This window comes from Mesoplodon mirus (genome assembly GCF_964341445.2).
Source record: "Mesoplodon mirus genome assembly, chromosome: 4".
Taxonomy (NCBI): Eukaryota; Metazoa; Chordata; class Mammalia; order Artiodactyla; family Ziphiidae; genus Mesoplodon; species Mesoplodon mirus.
In genome coordinates this window covers 35,648,102-35,669,176 of record NC_138979.1, presented here as the reverse complement: position 1 = coordinate 35,669,176, position 21,075 = coordinate 35,648,102, and the positions used below count along the sequence as shown (strand labels likewise).

At 38.3% G+C, this 21,075-nt stretch overlaps 1 protein-coding gene and 1 pseudogene across 2 annotated transcripts in view; both read left to right on the top strand.

Annotated features, from left to right (window-relative positions):
- Nucleotides 1-21,075, top strand: part of SH3GL3 (SH3 domain containing GRB2 like 3, endophilin A3) — a gene marked incomplete at its 5' end in the record, with an annotated part of 143,852 nt that overhangs the window by 78,476 nt on the left and 44,301 nt on the right. Inside the window, 3 exons of the mRNA XM_082617474.1 lie at nucleotides 9,857-9,925; nucleotides 15,813-15,885; nucleotides 18,457-18,600. Of these exons, the coding sequence (XP_082473600.1) occupies nucleotides 9,857-9,925; nucleotides 15,813-15,885; nucleotides 18,457-18,600 (286 nt within the window). The remainder of the gene's footprint in view (nucleotides 1-9,856; nucleotides 9,926-15,812; nucleotides 15,886-18,456; nucleotides 18,601-21,075) is intronic.
- Nucleotides 19,530-20,934, top strand: LOC309802167 (ubiquitin-like modifier-activating enzyme 5; annotated as a pseudogene). The gene has a single exon. The product of its transcript is annotated as a ubiquitin-like modifier-activating enzyme 5 (transcript).

The following is a 21,075-nucleotide window of genomic DNA, read 5'->3' as shown; positions in this document are numbered from 1 at the left end:
TCTTGGTGGCTGCAGCAGCAGTGTTAGCGTTTCATGCCCATCTCTTGGGTCCAAGCTGATAGCCACAGCTTGCGCCCGTCTCTGGAGCTCATTTAGGCAGTGCTCTGCGTTGGGAAGTCTGAGGTCTTCTGCCAGCGTTCAGTAGGTGTTCTGTAGGAGTTGTTCCACATGTAGATGTATTTTTGATGTGTTTGTGGGGAGGAAGGTGATCTCCATATCTTACTCCTCCGCCATCTTGAAGGTCCCCTGGGATTGTTTTCTTAATTTCTTTTTCTGTTGGCTTGTGGTTAGCATATAGAAATGCAACAGTCTTTTTTAAGTTGGTAATATACCCTGCAACTTTACTGTGTTTGTTTATTATTTCTAATAGTTTTTATGTGAAATCTTTAGGGTTTTCTGTATATAAAATTATGCCATCTGCAAATTGTGACAGTTTTACTTCTTCCTTTCCAATATGGATGCCTTTTATTTCTTTTCTTTGCCTAATTGCTCTGGTTAGGGCTTCAATACCATGTTGAATAAGAGTGGAGAGAGTGGGCATCCTTGTCTTGTTCCTAATTTAGAGGGATAGCTTTCCATTTTTGACAACTGAGTATGATGTTAGCTGTGGGTTTATTAATCATAGCTATCTTAAAGATAGTTTTGATGTCAGTATTGGGATTGCCTATTGGATTTTTTTTTCCTTAATTTTCAGTTGTTTGGTTCAGTCTTCTGGCATGCTAGATGATTTTTTATTTTAATGGCAGATACTATATGTGAAGATTTCCTCCAGAGAGAAATTTTATTCTGGCACATAATGAGGGTTAAGGTCAAGAATCTTGATGCAAACAGGAATTGTGCTGATTCAAGTTTGCATATCAGGCTTTGTGAGGGCATGTCTCTTTCTACCTTGCAGTTAGTCCTGGGCCTTAGGCCTTCAGGGTTTGAACCAAAAACCCATTTACTGAGGTTCCTCGTTATTGGGCATCCTGAACTCTAATTTTGTCTCTTGATCACTGTGATAATGCAGAAATCTCTGCTTAGATCTTTAGCCTTCTAGCAGCCTCTTTGGTAGCTTAGCATCTTGCTCTGTGCATATACAGCTTAAGAATTATCCAAAGTCTTGAGAGGAAATTGCACAGAGCCTGTCGGGTTTACTTCTTTATGTTTCCTTATTTTCCTGGAATTTTGGCCTCTTCTATCCTGGTTTCCTAGGTTACAGCACACTTCAATTTTCCTCTCCCCAGCCCAGTGAGACTGCTGCAGGTTCTAGGCTAATGCTTTCTGTTCAGATTTTTTACATCCTGTGTTGCAAGGCAGGAATTTCCCCAAAGGGGAGAAGCAGCTGTGAATGCATGGCTCTTCTCGGTGCATTTCCCTTCTTCATGATTTTGGCCCCTCAGATCCTGATTGCCTTGGTTGCTCTCTGAAGCCTTCAGAGATTTAAAAAATTTTTATATTTTGAAATAATTTTAAACTTACAGAAACGTTGCAAAACTAGTACAGAGAGCTCACAGATACCTTGTGCTCATCTCCTAATGTTAACAACTTACAAGTCTCCTTAATTATTTATATTTATACTTGAGTATTGCCATATTTTCTAAGCTGATAAGAGCAGAGCATAGCTACTAAGTGGTTGAAAGAAAAAAAAAAAAAAGGAGCTAGTAGAGAAGGTGAAATTTTTGGTTCAGGACTTCTCAAAATCTCCACTGAGATTTTTCCTTGTATGAGACATCTCCCATGACCACATAAGGGTGGGAAATGCTCTATCTTATATGCACCCCCTTGGAAATCTGCAATGCCCATTTACATTTTAAAGTCTCCGAAAAGTGTTTTAGTTAAGAAATCTGCTTAATTTTGTTTATCCCCATGTTTCCAAACTTATATGGTGAAGGAGCTGTTCTTTTGTCTGACCTTTATTCATATCCTGTGCAGCTAGTGTTTTGTGGCACACATATTGGAAAATACTGTTCTAGAGCACGTTCTAAAATCCTGAGGTATAAAATTTGCTTTTTTACATTTTCTCCTAGGTTCTGGCTTTCTTGCTGTTTACTTTCTTGCTTCATAAAAGGGTAGAAGGTAGAGAAGCCAAGGTTTCTTTGAAAACAGATTTTTGCACAAGAATAAGGCCAAGGCTGTGTTAACATTTACCACTAAAACCCCAGCACATCTAGATGAAAAGCCAAATGCAAAAGCTTCATGTCCCCCAAATAAATTTCTTTTACATCACTGCTTGATTGTAGTCTTTGAAAATGGTTTTTATTTTCCTGTTATTGACAAAATTGGAGCCTACCAAGAAGTAGATGGTGAATGAAGATTTATCTCTGATTATAGCAACACGCAATCCTGGGATAGGTCTAATTTGCAGCATAATCCTCTTTCTCACCAGGGGAAGACCACACGAGACACATTCCCTTAGCTATGTGTATTTTAGATTCGCAACTTCCATCTAGTAAGCCCAGGTCAGAAGCAATGTTTGGGCATGGAGAAGCTGAATAGGTGAGGGCAACTTCTGTTTAAAGTTGAAGAAGATAGGAGAGTTTTAGAGTGAAATTTAGACACTGTTCCCCAGTCGACCTCTTCATCTTGTGTGTGTCCCTTCTTATCTCCCAGTGGATCTCCTTGTCCACCTTCTGGTTCCCCTGCAGTGCATTCTCCCATGGACCATTCAAGTAATATTCCTGAAATGCAGACCCAGTCATATCACTCACCTGCTTAAAAATCCATTGCCCACAGGATTAAATTCAGCCTCATAATCTGACCTCTGCCTATATGATTGTATGTTCATTTTCATTTGGGGTCAGATTTCCATGTTCATTATCTTTATTGTATTGTTATGCTGTTTCCTAAGTGCCTTCATATATATATATATATATATATATATATATATATATATATATAAATTAATTAATTAATTTTTGGCTGCTTTGGGTCTTCGTTGCTGTGCGTGGGCTTTCTCTAGTTGCAGCGAGTGGGGGCTACTCTTCCTTGTGGTGTGCAGGCTTCTCACTGCAGTGTCTTCTTGTTGCAGAGCCCGGGCTCTAGGCATGCGGGCTTCAGTAGTTGTGGCACATGGGTTCAGTACTTGTGGCTCACGGGCTCTATAGCGCCGGCTCAGTAGTGTGGCGCATGGGCTTAGTTGCTCCGCGGCATGTGGATCTTCCCAGACTAGGGCTCAAACCCGTGTCCCCTGCATTGGCAGGCAGATTCTTAACGACTACGCCACCAGAGAAGCCCATATATATATATATATATATATATATATATATATATATATATATATTTTTTTTTTTTTTTAATAAGGTATGCCTTTGCCTATGCTATTCTCTCTGCCAGAAATGCCACTTCTTCTCTAGTCTCCTTGGTGCACTCCATATATTCTTCTAGGCTCATTTCTGGAAATTTCTTGGCATCTTTTCATCCATTTAATTTGCTTTCTTCCATCTGGGTTTGAACAGCAAATTCTGCATCTCTATTATGTGCATCTCATTGTGTTGTGGCCATTTACTTTTGCTTCTCAATGAGCCTGTAAGTGGCTGGAATGTACATTGATTGATCTTTGTATCTCTAGCATATTGACCTAGTTGGTAGACTTTCAGATATTTGTTGAATTAGATTGACTGATATGTGTCAGTTTGAAACACTGAGGTGGATTTTTTAAAAAATGAATTAAAAAAAATACAGTAATACAGTGCTTTCTAAACACTGCTTTTGCTGCATCTCACAGGTTTTGACATATAGTATTTTTATTGTTATTATTATTATTTTGCTAATTCCTCTTAGGGTTTCCTTTTAAACTCATCGTAATTTAGGACTGAATTCTAAAATTTTATACCTACATAGTTATTTATATTGTAGATTTCTAATTTAATTGCATTATGGTTAAAAATATGTTCTTTGTGGTACTGACTGATTTGTGATCTAGTAAATGGTCAGTGTTTCTAATGTTCTATCTATACTTGCAGAGACTATACATTGTCTGTTTATTGACCGGAGGGATATATGTATTCGTGCATATTTGATTAGGGTTATTAATTTGATCATTCAAACCATCTATATCCCTTCCAAGTTTTTTTTTTTAATCTGTCAGTTTTCTGATAGAGTTGTGTTAAAATCCCCATAATGATTGTGGATTTGTTAGTTTCAGTTATTTCTTTCAGTTTTTGTTTTACTTTTTTTTTTTTTTCTGAAGTTATGCTGTTAGGTGGATTATATTATAACAGAATTTTGGTGGATTGCTCCTTTTATTATTAGGTTAAGTCTCTATCCTTATTAATGCTTTGCCTTATAGTCTTTTTTGTTTGATATTATTGTTGACCAGGTTTAGTTTGATTAGTATTTTCCTAGTATGTATAATGTATCTATTTTCACTCTTTCTGTGTGTCTCTTAAAAACTTTATATAGCTGGATTTAAAAAAATCTACTCTATTAATTATCCTTTCATGGGTTGAATTGAATTGATTTACATAGATAATGATTACTAGTTTATTTGGACTTCTGATTACTGTCTTATTTTGTAGTTTCCACTGGTCATCTTTTATGTTCCCCTCCATATCCTTTGCCTTTGTTTTCTTTTGGATTGGAAAACACTGATTTTCCAAATGTGCTGGTATGGATACTATGTTATAACCTACATAGTATTATATGTATATTATTGGTTTATGCTTTTAGTAGTTACCATTAATTATATAAAGCAGATACTTCTCATACATTATTATAACAATGTTACAGTTATGCCCATTTCCCACCTCCTCCTGAATACAGACAAACCTTAGCTTGTTCAAAATATCCACTGAACACCCTTCCCAATCCTTATGTTATTATTGCTTAAGGATTTAATTTTACCTTTTCCTTGTTTGTTTTTTAATCAATAGTTACATTTACCACCAGAGTTTTTCAATTCCTGTTCTCACCATTGTTTCTTGTGATCCATACTTTCCATTTTGGTTCAATTTTTATTTCCTTGATGAAGTATTTTAGCATTACTTTTATTAGTGACTGTGATAGTCTGTATATATCTTTATTTTGTTCTCTTTATTAAACAACAGTTTAGGGAGACATAAAATTCTAGATTTTCACTTATTTCTTCTCAGCACTTTGAAGCTTTACCTCCATTGTATCCTGGTGTCTATTCTTGCCAGAGAGAAATCTGTCATTTTTATTGTTGCTTTGGTTGGTTGGTTGTTTTTCCCCCTGTGGTAGCTTTAGAAATTTTTATTCTTGAGATCTTGATGTGTCTAGGTATGAGTTAATATTTATCTTGCTTAGCACTTGAGTGCACTTTCAAACTGTAGACTCATATCTTCCTTTAATTGTAGGAAAAAAAGAGCTATTAAATCAAAATATTGATTCTCTCATATGATGTCATTTTTTCTGGAATGCCTATCAGGTATATCTTGGAGCCTCTCACTTATGCTCCATATTCATTGACATTTCATATTTAAAAAGTAAGACTTCTTTGTCCTTTAAAATTTTTTGTTCTTTGATAAGTTTCCTTAGTCATATTTTCCAGTTCACCAGTTCTCTCTCTGATTATGCCCAGTCTGGAGTTTATGTCATCTCTTGAATTTTTCATTTTCATGACTATCTATTTTTTTATTTCCAAGATTTCTAATTTTGTAGAGCTATTTAAGAATCCCCTCCTTTTGTGTAATTACTTGCTCTTTATTAATAGAAGTTATTCCTTCATTTATCCTATTGGTAATGTCTAAACATATAAAGTCTTTGTCAGATTGTTTCATAAAACTATTTTCACCAGGAGTAAATTCATGTTGTGATCTGTGATTTTGTTGGCTCTCTTACTTGGTGTTATATTGATTCATGTGTCTTAGAATTTAGATTTAGAGGCTTACTTTTAATTGGGGAGGGGGTCTTTTTGTCACTTGTAATCCCTCTGTGCACCCTTCTATCTAAGGGTTGTAATTTCTTCCACCTCGCTTCCTAAGGCCCAGATGCTGAATTATGGTTTCTGTTCTATGGTGATATTGGGGATATCTCAATCTAGCCACAGAGCTGGTGGGGGGGGTGGAGGTGGTAACTTGATTGGTTCTTTGCTCTCCAGTCTCCATGAGCCTGCAGATTCCCAAACGTACTAGCCTCGGACAGTGGTTTGCATCTGGATATTTTTTCCAGCCTCCTTTTCCTTCCCATCCCCTGGCTTTGAGCAGAGCTTGATTCCAGATTCTTGTCTCATGGAACACTTTAGATCCCTTTTTACCCAAAAGGAACCAGACTGCTGGCTGCCAGAGCCTGTGGCAGACAAGAAGCTCAGCAAGACTGAGGCTTCAACCCTGCTCACCATATTATGTTTCTGTTCCTTTTCTTGTCAGCACAAAAACTTTATTCTCTTTTTAAGCATTGCTTATCTTTTTGGTTTTCTCTTTTGATACTTAATCTTTCATTGCTATGTATTGGGAGCATAGGCCATGTATCATACTTGAGTTTATCTAGTCATTTTGACCAGAAGTAGAAGCTTCAGTATTTATATATAGCTTCCAACACTTAAAAGAAATAGGGCTGCAGTTTCTGTAACTCTGGAATGAGGTCAGGAGCCCTGTAGTGATCGCCCCTGTCTTTCTCATCTTTATGTCTCCCTATCACATAGTAGATGCTCAACAATATTTCTTGAATGATGAAGAATTAAATATCGTCAAGTGGTCTAAAGAGCTAATACCATGCGTCTATTTATACTTACTTTTCAAAACAGCTGAACATCACTGGGGAATTCAGGAAAAACAGAGGAATGATCATGACTCTTAACCATGACTTCTGTTGAAAAAAATCCCATATTGGTGTCTCCTTCCAAATAAGAAACAAATATTAATCTCATTAGTTTCTGTTCTTAAAAGTGGGAACACTCCTTCTATTGGACACTCTGATTTCTAAAAATAGAACAAGTATAACCTGAACCAGTGAGAACTGATTCAGGCTGAGTAGGTTTCAGGTCTAACTCTCAATACTAGAAGGATTTTCAAAGGGATATTTTAAAACAAGGATATATGCATGGGCTTCTGTGTTTCCAGTAGCCCTCTGAAATTGCAGGTAATTGTATCAGTCAGTTTTGCTGTGTAACAAACCACCCCCAAACATACTGACTTAAAACAAAACCCATTATTTAGTTCATAACTCTGTAGGTCAGGAATTTGAGCTGGGATTTACTGGGTGGGTCTGTTGGTCTGGCTGATCTTAGCTGGGCTCAGGCTCACTGACCTCTTGGTGGTCAGTGGTCAGGTGAGCTGTGGTTTTGGTGCTCTGGGATGGCTCAGCTGGGATGGCTATCTCTGTTCCAAGTGGTCTTTATTCTCTAGCAGGCAAGCTAAGGCTTATTCACATAGAGATGGTCACAGTGGACCTCAGAGAGTGAGCAGAAGTATCTACCAAGTCTCTTTATAGCTATAATGTATCTATAAGGTCCAAAGTCAATACTCACACAGGGTTGTTTACATTCTGTTCAATTGACCAAAGCAAGTTATGGGTGGATAAATGAAATCCATATCTTGATGGGAGGAACTGCAAAGCATTACGGCCATTTTTGCAATTTACCATGCAACAGAATGTGGAGGGTTTTTCCTGGGGTGTGGTTGTGTAATTTTCAGAAAATTACCTCCAAAGTTAAGAACCAATATTTTAAATGATTTCACTACTGAACGAAAAGAGATTTGGGGGACTTAATTGATGGATATCTGTTTCAAACACTGCTTGGTGTATGGCAATGGGATTCTCAATTGTTCTTGTTGAAGGTTACCCCTGGTATCAAGGCATTAGAATAATCCTCTCTGACTTCAATACTGAGCCTGAGAACAAAAACTATTGTCTTAGTGTATCTGTCAGCTTCTGTTGAGTAACAAAGTGCTCCAACATTTAGTGGTCTAGAACAATGAGCATGTAAATGACCCATACTTCCATGGGTCAGCAGATTAAGCTGGTATCGGCTGGGCTTTCACAGTGTCTGCAGTCAGCTGCAGGTCAAACTAAAGAGCTCTGGTTTGGGGAATTAACTGGTTGTCCTGACGGAAGGTGTTGGGGCCACTTGTCTCTCACCACCTAGCAAATTATCTCAGGCTTGTTCGCATGGTGGCAGCAGGGTTTCAAGAGAACGAGTGAAAGCACTCAAGATCTTGTCGAGCCTAGGCTTGTTTTTATGGGTCAAAACAAGTCACGTGCCCAGCTCGATTCATTAGGGTGGAAATAGACTCCAGCTCTGTCTAGGAGGGATGGCAAAGACATAGAAACAGGGAAGATGGGGAGTTGTAGCCTTTTTTTGGTAAGTAGTGTAAGTAGTAGCAGAAAACCACACTTAACATTTAAAACAACCTACAATTTTTTTTTTACCATTAATTGGTGGTACCCACCTCCCTTTACTACTGAGTTTTATATTCATATAAGTATTTTAAAGGTGTAAACAAATCCTGTAGATGTGTACTTTTCTAAAAAAAGTGACAACATTTTCCACTGCTCATCCAGTCTCCTTGTTTTCTAATCCAACCCATACTGGAGCCAAAGTTGGTTTTCTAAAAGGTTTTCCAACTGCATTGTTTGATGAAGAAACTCTAGGGACTTCTCAATCATACACTTTACCTTGGCATTTGAGAATCTGTGTGGTCTGGCCTCTGCCTACCTTTCAGCTTTTATTTTCCTTCATTCTCCCTTGAGTACCATTCATTACCGTTAAACCAAATTTCTTGCTGTTTCTTGAGCACACTTGGTCCTATACCAGTAGTTCTCAACTGTCCAGAGACATTGTTGGTTTTCACAGTGGGGTTGTGTGTGCTGCTGGTTTCTAGTAGGTAGAGGCCAGGGATGCTTTTAAATATCCTACAATGCACAGGACAGTCTCCTCAGCAAAGAATTATCCGATCTAAATATCAGAGTGCCAAGGTTGAGAAACTGCCCTACAAATTGCTGCCTCTGGGTCTTGTTTCATGCTGCCTCACACCAGAGGCCTTCCTTCAGTCCTGCCTGTTGAAATGTCCCCTGTCCTTAAAAAGCCAGTTCAGATGCCAAGCCTTCTAGGAAACAAGTCCTGGATGATCCCCACCCTTACCCTTTACACTGTAGGTTCACAGAATCCTTTCTATGAATCACTGAAATGCTTATCACTTAAGATGTTTACAACAATTTGTGTTCTGTACTATTATTTTGTATTCTTATTGTTTCTCCCTTGTATTTTATAAATTTATTTATTTATTTTTGGCTGCGTTGGGTCTTTGTTGCTGCGCGCGGGCTTTTCTCTAGTTGCAGCGAGTGGGGGCTACTCTTCGTTGCGGTGTGTGGGCTTCTCATTGTGGTGGCTTCTATTGTTGCAGAGCCTGGGTTCTAGGCGTGTGGGCTTCAGTAGCTGTGGTGTGTGGGCTCAGTAGTTGTGACCTGCGGGCTCAGTAGTTGTGGCTTGTGGGCTCTAGAGCGCAGGCTCAGTAGCTGTGGCGCACGGGCTTAGCTGCTCCACAGCATGTGGGATCTTCCCGGACCAGGGCTCGAACCCATGTCCCCTACATTGGCAGGTGGATTCTTAACCACTGTGCCACCAGGGAAGCCCTCTCCTTGTATTTTAGTTGACTGTTGGTATATGAACTCTTTTGCTGAGCTGTGGGCTCCTGGATGACCAGGATTAATCTTATTTATGTTTCTACTAGAGCAACTACCATGTGTTTTACATATAGTAGGTGCATAATAAATATCTGTTGAATGAGTGAGGAATGTGTATCTTCCCATGTTCTTAGCTATGGTTACTCCTTCCAACAATTTTCTTAAAGGACTTAATTGAAAAAAATCCAACAAGCTGAACCTGAGTTTTTTTGTTTTTGTTTGTAATAATTTGGGTAAAATACTGTGATAACAAATGATTGTACAGTACAATTACTTGTGTTTATTTCTACAGCTGTTTAGTGAAAAAATAAGTGGCGTTGAAGGAACGAAACTAGATGATGAATTTCTTGACATGGAAAGGGTAAGAGAACGTTTTAATGTAAATTATAAATTTGACTTTCATTGTGATGAGATATACTTATACTGTAAAGGATATTAGAGTGGGGATCTAGGATATTTGAATTCATGTGTGGATTATGGAATCCAAAAGGCAGTTCTTTCATTCTTCAAGGTCCAAATAAAGACCCTGGACCTTGGGAGATGGGATGTGGCTAACTGGTTCCCTCTAGTGGACAAGAGTCAGAATGCTCAAAAGATGGTCCATCTTGGCAAACAGTTTAGGCCAAAGTGATTGTGATTTAATATCTTGGAGAGTCGAAATGTATTACGGGGAGGAGGCTCTTCTAATATATAAATATTGATTTAATGTGTGGAAGACTCTGACCCTGTTCCCACGTGTTGCAGCAGCTGCATAAAAAGTAATTTTTATCCACTGGAACCAGCCATGTCAATCAACTTGGATAAGCTGGTTTCAGACTTTCCTGACGGGTGACACAAGGATGATAATGTGTGCTCTGCTTGCCTCATGTGGATGTTTTGAGAATTATGCAGAAAAATTAATGTGTATGAAAGCATTTAAAAAATACAATGAGCACGTTACAGACGTGATTGTTAACACATGACAAAGGAAGACTGTAGAGTCTCAGTCCCTGAACAAGCTTCCTGGTCAACTGTGTGAAGTAGTTTAGGTGGAGGCAGAAGTGGGACCATCACTAATTATCAGCTTCCTCAGGTCCTTTCCCCTTTGTTTTGGGACCTTTAAACATAGCCTAGTTTTAATAATTAGAGTCCCCAGGTGAGAGAGAGCAGAGAGAAAGCAAAGCATCTTTCCTCAGGTGTAACATGGAGGATACAGGCTATAGCAGGTAGTAGAGCTTTCAGCATATTCTGGGGAAGGAAATCCAGCCCCAGACTGTGCCTTGGGGGTGTAGGGGTTACTGTCTTCAGGATACCCTGGACCTGGCCACAGTGTCCTCCAGGGAGCTTCTTATTTTCTGGGTGAGCACAATTAATTTTCTAGAAATGTTAAGGCCTTGATAGAAAGCTTAATTTGTTTTGCTTTTGGAAAAAGTTAGTTTCTGAAGATTGCAAAACATAGAACATTTAAACATCATTGGCATACCTAAAATTACTTTAAAAATCTCTTGATAAATAAAGATATTTGTGTAACTGTATTACTAATAAAATGATTCAGTTGAGATGTTAAGTTTAAAAGTACATTTCAATAATTTTAGTTTCGGTTGTTGGACTGAGACCCCTCTTGTTTACTTCCTTTCCCTCCCAAAACCTGAATGAGTGACAGAAGAAATACAAAAAGAAAGTCTATATCTGTTTTATTACAGCAGTGAAAAGCATGGAAATATTTAATAGGTCAAGAAGTTTTAAGGACTTTCTAGAAGAGGTGAATTAGGTAAAATATGAGGCCACTAAAAGGAAAAAGAAGGTTTTAAAAAATTATAGAAAGATGTATCATGTAATCTATCAGGAAATTATAACAGTTATGAACCATTATGCATCATTTAACATGGCATCTGAATATGTAAGGTAAAAGCTGTCAATGCATAGAGAACTGACAAAAATCAGAGTAGATTTTGCATACCTTTCTCATAAAATAACAGATAATTAAATAATAGATAGGCTCATAGAGAATTTTCATAAAATATGACAACTTTGATTGTAAATAATATAGATATCTGCATTCCTCAAATTGAGAATTCATTTCAAATTTCTTTAAAACAATTTCAATAATCAATTATTTATTGGGCTATGGGAAAAAAACTCAACAAATTTCTCAAAGTAAAATCATAGAACACAAGGATTACAAGGAAGGTATAGTTGCCAAATTCTGGATGTTTGGAAATGGAAGAACATGTGAAAATAATTCTTGTTTCAAGAGGAAATGAAAAGTAAAATTAAAGATCACTTAGTCATGAGAACTCTATATGTCAAAACCCGTGATATATGGCTAAGTCTTCAATGCATTTAATAGAAAATAAATGTTGGAAGAGAGTGAATAAATCATTCAAGCAAAAAAGCTAGGAAAATAACAGCAAAGTAAATCACTCTAGGTGGAAGGAAGAAATCAATACAGATAAATGAGAAATTAATAAAATATAAAACAATAATAACAAAAAGGTAGAATCAATAAATAAAACCAAGAACTGTTTGTTTGTTTTTTTTGAAAGACCACCTCTACTAAGTGTGAGCAAGAGAGGGAAGAGGGAAAACACAAACTACACAAGGAATAAGAAGAATATAATGACAGATGTGGATTCTTTTTTTTTTGAATTTTATTTAATTTATTTTTTTATACAGCAGGTTCTTATTAGTTATCCATTTTATACCTATTAGTGTATATATGTCAATCCCAATCTCCCAATTCTTTAAATTAAAAAAAAAAGATTATTATAAACAGGTGTCAGAAATCAGGGCTGCCAGCAGCTCTCTAACCCAAGGGCTGAGGTCTGGGAGCGTCAGTGGCACAGGCTTTGGGCACCTCAGGGGTAGGGTACCAACACAGATGGAAATTCCAGATTTAATCTACCAACAAAGAAGTCCTCACACCAGGTAGGCTTTACAAAAATAATTTTCACCTCTCTGCTTTCCCCTGTTTGTCCTGATGGTTTGCTGAGATATTTGCATTGCATTTTCTTAACCTGAACACACATACCCACCCCCCGATGTCCCCAGTTATTCTAGAAGGGAGGTTTTGTTTTTAGTTTTTTTGTTTTTAAACTACGTGAGTTATTTTTTTCAGTGTTCAACTTGATTGCTTATTTTTGCCAGCATGTTTAGTGGCATCCTCTTTAATTTGTAAAGGGTTTATTCCTTGTATTGATTCCTGGGCTGTCCTGGAAGCACCACCAGTATGTGTACATCAAGGCCTGTGAGTTTTAGGCCATTTGTTTCTTGGCATTTTTTTCCCCAAAGAAATAGAAGAGTCTAAGTAGAAAGTATTCCCGCCTCTACCTCCTCTCATCCTCACCCCTCAGAGGTGACTCCTAGATACCTGGTGGCTTTTCATGTCCAAAGAGGGTTGTATACATGGAATGACCACTCTACGTTGTGTTTTAATTAATATTGAATATATATAAAGTTATAAATCTAAAACCTAGTTTTTTTTTCTTTTTTTAAAATTAATTTTTATTGGAGTATAGTTGCTTTACAATGTTGTGTTAGTTTCTGCTGTACAGCAAAGTGAATCAGTCATATGTATACATATATCCCCTCTTTTTTTGGATTTCCTTCCCATTTAGGTCACAACAGAGCACTGAGTAGAGTTCCCTGTGCTACACGGCAGGTTCTCATTAGCTATCTGTTTTATACGTAGTAGTGTATATATGTCAATCCCAATCTCGCAGTTCATCCCACCCTCCCTTCCCCCCTTGGTAACCATAAGTTTGTTCTCTACATCTGTGACTCTATTTCTGCTTTGCAAATAAGTTCATCTGTACCATTTTTCTCGATTCCACATATAAGCGATATTATACGATAAAAAACCTAGTTCTTCTTAAGCCTTAAACTGCACATATGGATTTTATTTATAAATTTAGTAATTCCAGTGTAAAAGTGATGATCATTTTTAGTTAATCTTCATTTTAGTTTCCATTAAGTCATAAGCTGAACAGATGAAATCCTTATACATTTGTCACAAACTAGTTACATAATTAAGCAAATTCCCTTAATGCAAATTCCTGCAATACAAATGCAGTGCATAGGAGTCCCTCAAACTTAACATCAAATCTAAAACAGGATTTTCCTATGCACTTACATTTCTTGTAACTCTAATAAAATATAAACATTAAGTTATCAAATTTTCTTAAACATTTCGAAGATCTTCATAAACAGTTGAACATACTGAAGAGAGTTCAAAGTTTACAAAACTCGTTACCAAGTCAAGTACACATACACACAGGCACATTCCCACACACACAGCTAGCACACGTGTATCAGTAATATGGGTTTGATTCATTTCTTCATTTCTGTTCTGTCTTGTTAAACCTTCCTGGGGCCCCAAATTTAAGCGTTCAGCTAAGGGGAACAAATACAATTTCAGGTTGGATGAGAGTGCTTCGTTGAAAGCTTCTGACCCTGAACAGATCATAGATCAAATGACAAAAAAGAGTTTTTTTGTATTAGACATCACTCCCAGCTTGCTTTTTTCCTTAGCAATGCACAGGGGACGTCTTCCCAGTACCTATAGATCTTCTTTGTATTTTCCCTCTGTGATTAAAGAGTATTCCTTATTTGGATGTTTCACAATTTATCAAGCCAACCTCTTATGATTGTAATTTAAGTTGTTTTCAGTTTTTATGACTATGTAAAATGTTCTAAGAAACATCTTTTTACCTCCGTGCAGTTTATTGGTATGTTTCTAGATGCTAAGCCCCTGGAAGTATGCTAGATGGTACATTAATAGGTACTTCACCTTGATCTCAAAAAGATTGTATCATTTAGCACTCCTATTGTATATGAAAGGGCCCATTACTCCACACCTGTATAATACCTTATATGGGGTCTAGTCAATTAAGATTTTTGGGGGGTCAGTCTGGTGAGTGGAAAGTATCTCCTTTTAATTTATAATTTTCCTGAATATTTTGTCAATGTTTATAAGCAACTTGTATTTCTCCTCTTTTGTAGATTGCCTTCTTTCTAGTCGGTTGCTTTTTTTTTTTTTTTTTAATGGGAGTACGGAGTATAATAGATACTAACCCTTTTTTTTTTTGCATTTTAGTTTCTGTTCACCACTTTTATCAAAGTTCGTGTATTGTGTCTTTTCACCGTTCCATTTGAAATTTTATGGAGTCAGAATTTTGGTCTTTTCATCTATGATGCTTGGATTTTGGTGATGCCTGGAATATCCTTTCCACCCCAGTATTTCAAAATATTCTCCTGCATAGTTTAGTACTTTTACAGTTTGTTTTTAGGTCCATATTTTTAATTCTGCATGTAGTGTGATGTATGAATCTAACTTTATTATTAATTTGCCAAGTTTTAACCAAAAAAAGAAAAAATTGGAAGTGTGATAGGCTTTGAGTTACTTTTACATGTTAATTGGGGGAGGATTTACATCTTTCCAAAACTGAATTTTCCCATCTAGGAATGCGGCTTTTCAAGTATGTATTGTACATTTCTCACAATATTTCTTCCTCGTTATTGCTTATTTTTTAATTGCTGCTCTTGTGAATGGGATCTCCTTTTCCTTTAAAACATTTTCTTTTGGGCTATTGATGGTATAAAGTAAAGCCATTGAAATGTGCATAGTTAACTTTTATTGTATAAGTCTCACATTCATTTTCTGGTTAACCAACAGAGTATCCAGGAATGGTTTTGAGGAAGGAAAGATTCAGTCTTAACCTGGCAGAGAAACCTTTGTTGTTAGCATCTTCTGCCCACAGAACAGAAGAATATGTATTTCAGTGATAATATTGATACAAGTGATGATGATTCTTTTGTCGTTGGCTTACTGAGGTAGTTTCTCATATGAATCCTTATTATGGCATCCTTGTACAAGTACAGAAATTCAAGTTCACCCAGCAAATAAGGAAAGTTTGGCTCAGAAATGTCTAGTCTTGGTTTTGAGAGACCTTCACGCACAACCAATAATCTAGTGGAGCATAATAACTTGTCCAAGTTTCCTAAATATTACATTAATATTCATTTTAATGTTGAATAAGAAGTTAGTCTTCTCCACCATCATTGGGAGGAGCAATTATTGGAAGGATGTCCCAGAATCAAAAAGTTAAGAAAATATTACCTCTTCCAAAAATGTTGAAAATGTCCATTTGGATTAAAATCATTATAAGGGTGTTATATATATTAAATTGATCAAATTTATTTCTCTGTTCTTCTGTAGAATTCACTGTTTGTCATTTACCAATATCTTCATGTGTTTCTCTTTTTTTAAGAAAATAGATGTTACCAATAAAGCTGTTGCAGAAATTCTTTCAAAAGCCACAGAATATCTTCAGCCGAATCCAGGTAAAGTTAGAAAATGTCTTGAAATATTCAATTGTTCATTTGCTGTCACAGATTCTAATAACCCAGGTTTACTGAGCATATGGTTGACGTGATCTAGAAACAATGTCCTCTGTGTCCGAATAATGAAATTCAGTTTTTTTAAGTTGAGTGACTAAAGGTAGTTGCAGTGAATCCTAGCTGATGACAAACAGAGCAGACACTTCTGTGAACTATAGTGACGTTATTTGGGTGGAGTGTTGGTCTTAGCAGCAAGACACTGCTAAGCAAAGACATTTTTTATGAGATGCTTCGGAAACCCACTAAATATTTTGTCCGTGTTTTCTTATTCAGCTGTTTCCTCTTTTTTTTCTTTTTTTTTTAAAATTTCTGCCATCCTGTCCTAACGGTGCCTGTGACTTTGAAATGGCTTTCACTTCATGGCTTAAATGCTGATGAAGTGAGGTACGATAAACATGAGGAACATGAGAAGGTCCAGTGTTACCGCAGCTTCTGGACAGGAGGTCTTTCACTGCTAGGTATTGAAGCAGCATCCCTTGATGAAGTTTTCCTAAGTTCTAAACTATAGAAACCAATAGAGGGCGTCCAAGCTTTGAATTCTGTGGCTTTCCAAATCTGCCTTTACTTTGTATGAATTTATTATTTGCACATAATTATCGTGATTCCCTCAGCTGTAGGAATCAGCACACATCCAACCATCTGAAAATCTAGAAAATAAATTTAAAAACATACATTGAATAAAATATTATGTCCAGGCAGGATGGCAGGTATAGAATTCTTTAAAACTGTACAGCTGATTATAGTTTTAAAAAGCATAATTATATATCTTTTCCTGGGCCTCGTCAGTGATTGAACCACACAAGTCCCTTTTCCTGATGAATCAGTCAACACATATTTAGCAAATGCTCCCTCTAGGCAAGGGGGTTTCCTGGGTCCTGGGATATACAGTTGAGTTGGAAGGGAACCTGCCCTCAATGAGCTGACACTGGAATGGGGGAGGGAGGTACTGGCCAACAATGAAAGTGTCCACTTGGCCAGACACCTCTGGTTATTCCTGGAGAAGAGGAGGGGAGGCCTAGCAGCCTCTCATTCCATTTAGTGGCCCTCAGTCACAGGACTGCTGCATCCCACATCCCGCCCTGACAGTGGGGAAGAGGAGCAGAGTGTGTGTGTGTGTGTGTGTGTGTGTGTCTGTGGCGGGAGAGTGAAGCCTGTGTGCCTGGGGACCAGGAGGATAAGTGCTTCAAGGATGAAGTCGGCAAGATTCAAAAAGACTGGCACTGTGAGTGTCTAAAGCTTTGCTACTCGAAGTGTGGTCCATGGCCCAGGAGGATCGGCATCCCCTGAGAGACTGGGGGAAATGCAGAAACGTGGGCTCATCCCAGACTGACTGCACCAGGCTCTGCATTTTAACAGGATCCTTGGGTGCTTTGCATGCACATTAAAGTTTGAGAAGCACTAGTCTAGAATACTTTAAAATAAATATGTAATTATTAAAATAAGAGACAATAAAAATTTACCCCTTTACAACCTAAAATTATCTCAAACACCACCTAGCCTACAGAATAAATTCCCAAATCCTTAGCTTGGTGTTCAGTTCATAGTCACATTTCCCCCTAGGTATTTCCTGATTTGTCCTATATTAATTTCTTCTTTGGTCAAAGCAGCCTACTCTTTATCTGTTGGTTATAAACCATAATAAGCATTCCCCCTTCTTCATCTTACACTATTTCTGCACTTTTGGGGGGCATCTTTCCATCTTTATTCAGTGTATTGTTATATTTTTCTTTCTGTACACCACATAAGACTTTATTTGCATAATTACATCTTATATTTTCTGCCTTCCAGTAACTAGAGTGCGAGCTCCTTGAGGACAGAGGCTGTCTTAGGTCTCTCTGGAGTCCCAGTAATTAGCATGGTGTGTCACACAGAGCTGGGATTAGTAAACACTCATGGCCTAAGTCAGAGAAAGTACTTAGTGGCCACCTATCATTTCCCTTGGGTCCAGGAGTGGAGCTGCACCTGAGGGACCATCAACATGGACTCCGGTTCTCCATGTGGGCATCTGTCTCCTACTGGTTAGGCTTCCTAGACAGGAGTGTGCAGCGCAGTGGCCCTGTACCATGAAGTTAAATATCATCAGTCTGGATACACTCTTGGGGGTGGGGGGCTATTAACCACCAGTTGGTTTGCAACATCCACCTCAGCAATTCTATTCTTAGTTTGCAATTGTTCCCCAGGAAAATTTGTCTGCCCAGATGTCAGTGTCTGACTCAGTGGGTAAGCGGTGGGTGGGGTAATGAGAGCTCCAGTTACTATTATTTGGGAGTCAACAGTGTGTGCCATAATTTCTATTTTTCATCATGTTTGTGCAACAGTGCCCTTAGCACCCACCCTGGTTAAGAATCTAGAAAACCATGCGAGTAACTTGGTCACACAAGTTACCTTCCTGTCTCAGGGCTCTGACATTTTGTCTAGGGTGACCTTGATTTCTCCAGCCCCGTTTGTTACATGCTATGTACCTGTCTCTCCGCCGTGCCATTTTAAGGAATTACAAATGATAATGTTTTTAAGCATACAGAGCTAAGCTAGGAATGCTGAACACTGTGTCGAAGATCCGAGGACAGGTGAAAACCACGGGGTACCCACAGACGGAAGGCTTGCTGGGCGACTGCATGCTGAAATACGGAAAGGAGCTCGGGGAAGGCTCCACTTTTGGTGAGTATTCCCACATCACCTGGGAGAGCTGAGAATGCATCCTTTGTCGATTTTAGGTTATGCACAAAACCTTCATTTTAACAACGCTTGTTATTTTTTTCATATTATCAAAGCAATATATGTTCGGGAATTCCCTGGCGGTCCAGTGGTTAAGACCCTGCTGCTTCCAATGCAGGGGGCGCGGGTGTGATCCCTGGTTGGGGAACTAAGATCCTGCATGCCGAGTGGCACAGCCAAAATATAAATAAATAAATAAAAATTAAAAGAAAAGTAATACATGTTTATTGCAGGAAGTTTAGAAAACATAGGCAAGGAAAATAAAGGAAAATGCCAGCATCACCCATAGTTACCTACCCAGTGATGGGCCCAATTACACACTTTGCTGTATATCCTTTATACCTTTTGTTTATTCTTATATATATTCACATACACCTTTAAAAAAATTAAAATGGGGTTATAGTATACATACCCTAATTCCCTTTTGTAATCTGCTTATTCCCACTGGCTATAGCATGGTCCATGTCATAAGACAGTCTTCTACCATATTGTTTTTAAAGGCTGCATAATATTCCATGTATCCACAGTTTCTTCAATCAATCCCATTAAGGATATTTAGATTTTTCTTCTTTATGTGAAAAAAAAATTACATAGCATTTACGATAGGCACTTTTTTCATGGATAAAGCTTTGGGAATATCCAAGATTATGTTCTTAGATGAAATTCCTGGTAGTGAAGTTGCTGAGTCAAGAGTATGCCCGTCTGGGAGGCCCACAGGAGCAGCAGAGATTGTCAGTCCGGGAGGCGCTGGGAGGGCTTCCTCAGGGTTGTGGGCTAGGAAGACCACCGCAAGGTGCCTCCTCACATACCCCTCACAGGCCCAGCAGGCCAACAGCATGGGGCGGCTGCGACGTCGATGACCGGGGCTGGGAGCACTAGTGGCCAGGGTCCCAGCCATGGCCGAGTCTGTGGAGCAGCTGCAGCAGTGGGTCGAGGAGCTGGAGCAGGAACTGGCCCAGGAGAGAAGTCGCCGGGCCCTGGGGGGCGGCGATGGAGGAGGCGGTCGGGCCCGCATCGAAAAGATGAGCCCCGAAGTGGTGAATTCCAACCCTTACAGCCTCCTGATGGCATTGAAATGAATGGGAATTGTAAGTGACTATGAGAAAATCCGTGCCTTTGCTGTAGCAATAGTAGGTGTTGGTGGAGTTGGCAGTGTGACTGCTGAAATGCTGACAAGATGTGGCACTGGTAAGTTGCTACTCTTTGACTATGACAAGGTGGAACTGGCCAATATAAATAGACTTTTCTTCCAACCTCATCAAGCAGGATTAAGTAAAGTTCAAGCAGCAGAACATACTTTGAGGAACATTAATCCTGATGTTCTTTTTGAAGTACACAACTACAATATAACCACAGTAGAAAGCTTTGAATGTTTCATGAATAGAATAAGTAATGGTGGATTAGAAGAAGGAAAACCTGTTGACCTAGTTCTTAGCTGTGTGGACAATTTTGAAGCTCGAGTGACAATAAATACAGCTTGTAATGAGCTTGGACAAACATGGATGGAGTCTGGGGTCAGTGAAAATGCAGTTTCAGGGCATATACAGCTCATAATTCCTGGAGAATCTGCTTGTTTTGCGTGTGCTCCACTGCTTGTAGTTGCTGCAACTATTGATGAGAAGACTCTGAAACGAGAAGGTGTTTGTGCAGCCAGTCTTCCTACCACTATGGGAGTGGTTGCTGGGATCTTGGTACAAAATGTGTTAAAGTTTCTGTTAAATTTTGGTACTGTTAGTTTTTACCTTGGATACAATGCAATGCAGGATTTTTTCCCTACTATGTCCATGAAGCCAAATCCTCAGTGTGATGACAGAAATTGTATTAAGCAACAGGAAGAATATAAGAAAAAGGTAGCAGCACTGCCCACACAGAAGGTTGTTCAAGAAGAGGAAGAGATAATACATGACAACAATGTGTGGGGTATTGAGTTGGTACCTGAGGTTTCAGAATAGGAACTGAAAAGTCTTCAGGTCCAATTCCTGACTTACCTGAAGGAATTACAGTGGTATATAGAGTTCCCCCAAAGCAAGAAGATTCTGTACCTGAAGTAACAGTGGAAGATTCTGGTGAAAGCTTGGAAGACCTCATGGCCAAGATGAAGAACATGTAAATAATGGACTGGCCTGTATTTTATTTCCTGTGTCTAAACCTGTTCCCTAGCAATTAAAAAGAAAATCATTTAAAACTGAGAAAACTTAGGGGAACATCAGTTGATGTATAATCTTCACTGAATTGTTATATTGTTTAAAAATAGTGTGACTATTGCTTGTTATTCCCCCCCCCACCCTCCCACTTCAACTAAATCAGAAACTCTCCTAAAACTCATATTTCATATTCTAGTAAGAAAACTTCAAAGGATTATTGCAGGCAGTTATAAATCTTATTTAAAACTTAGCCATTGAACTGTTTTTTGCCTTT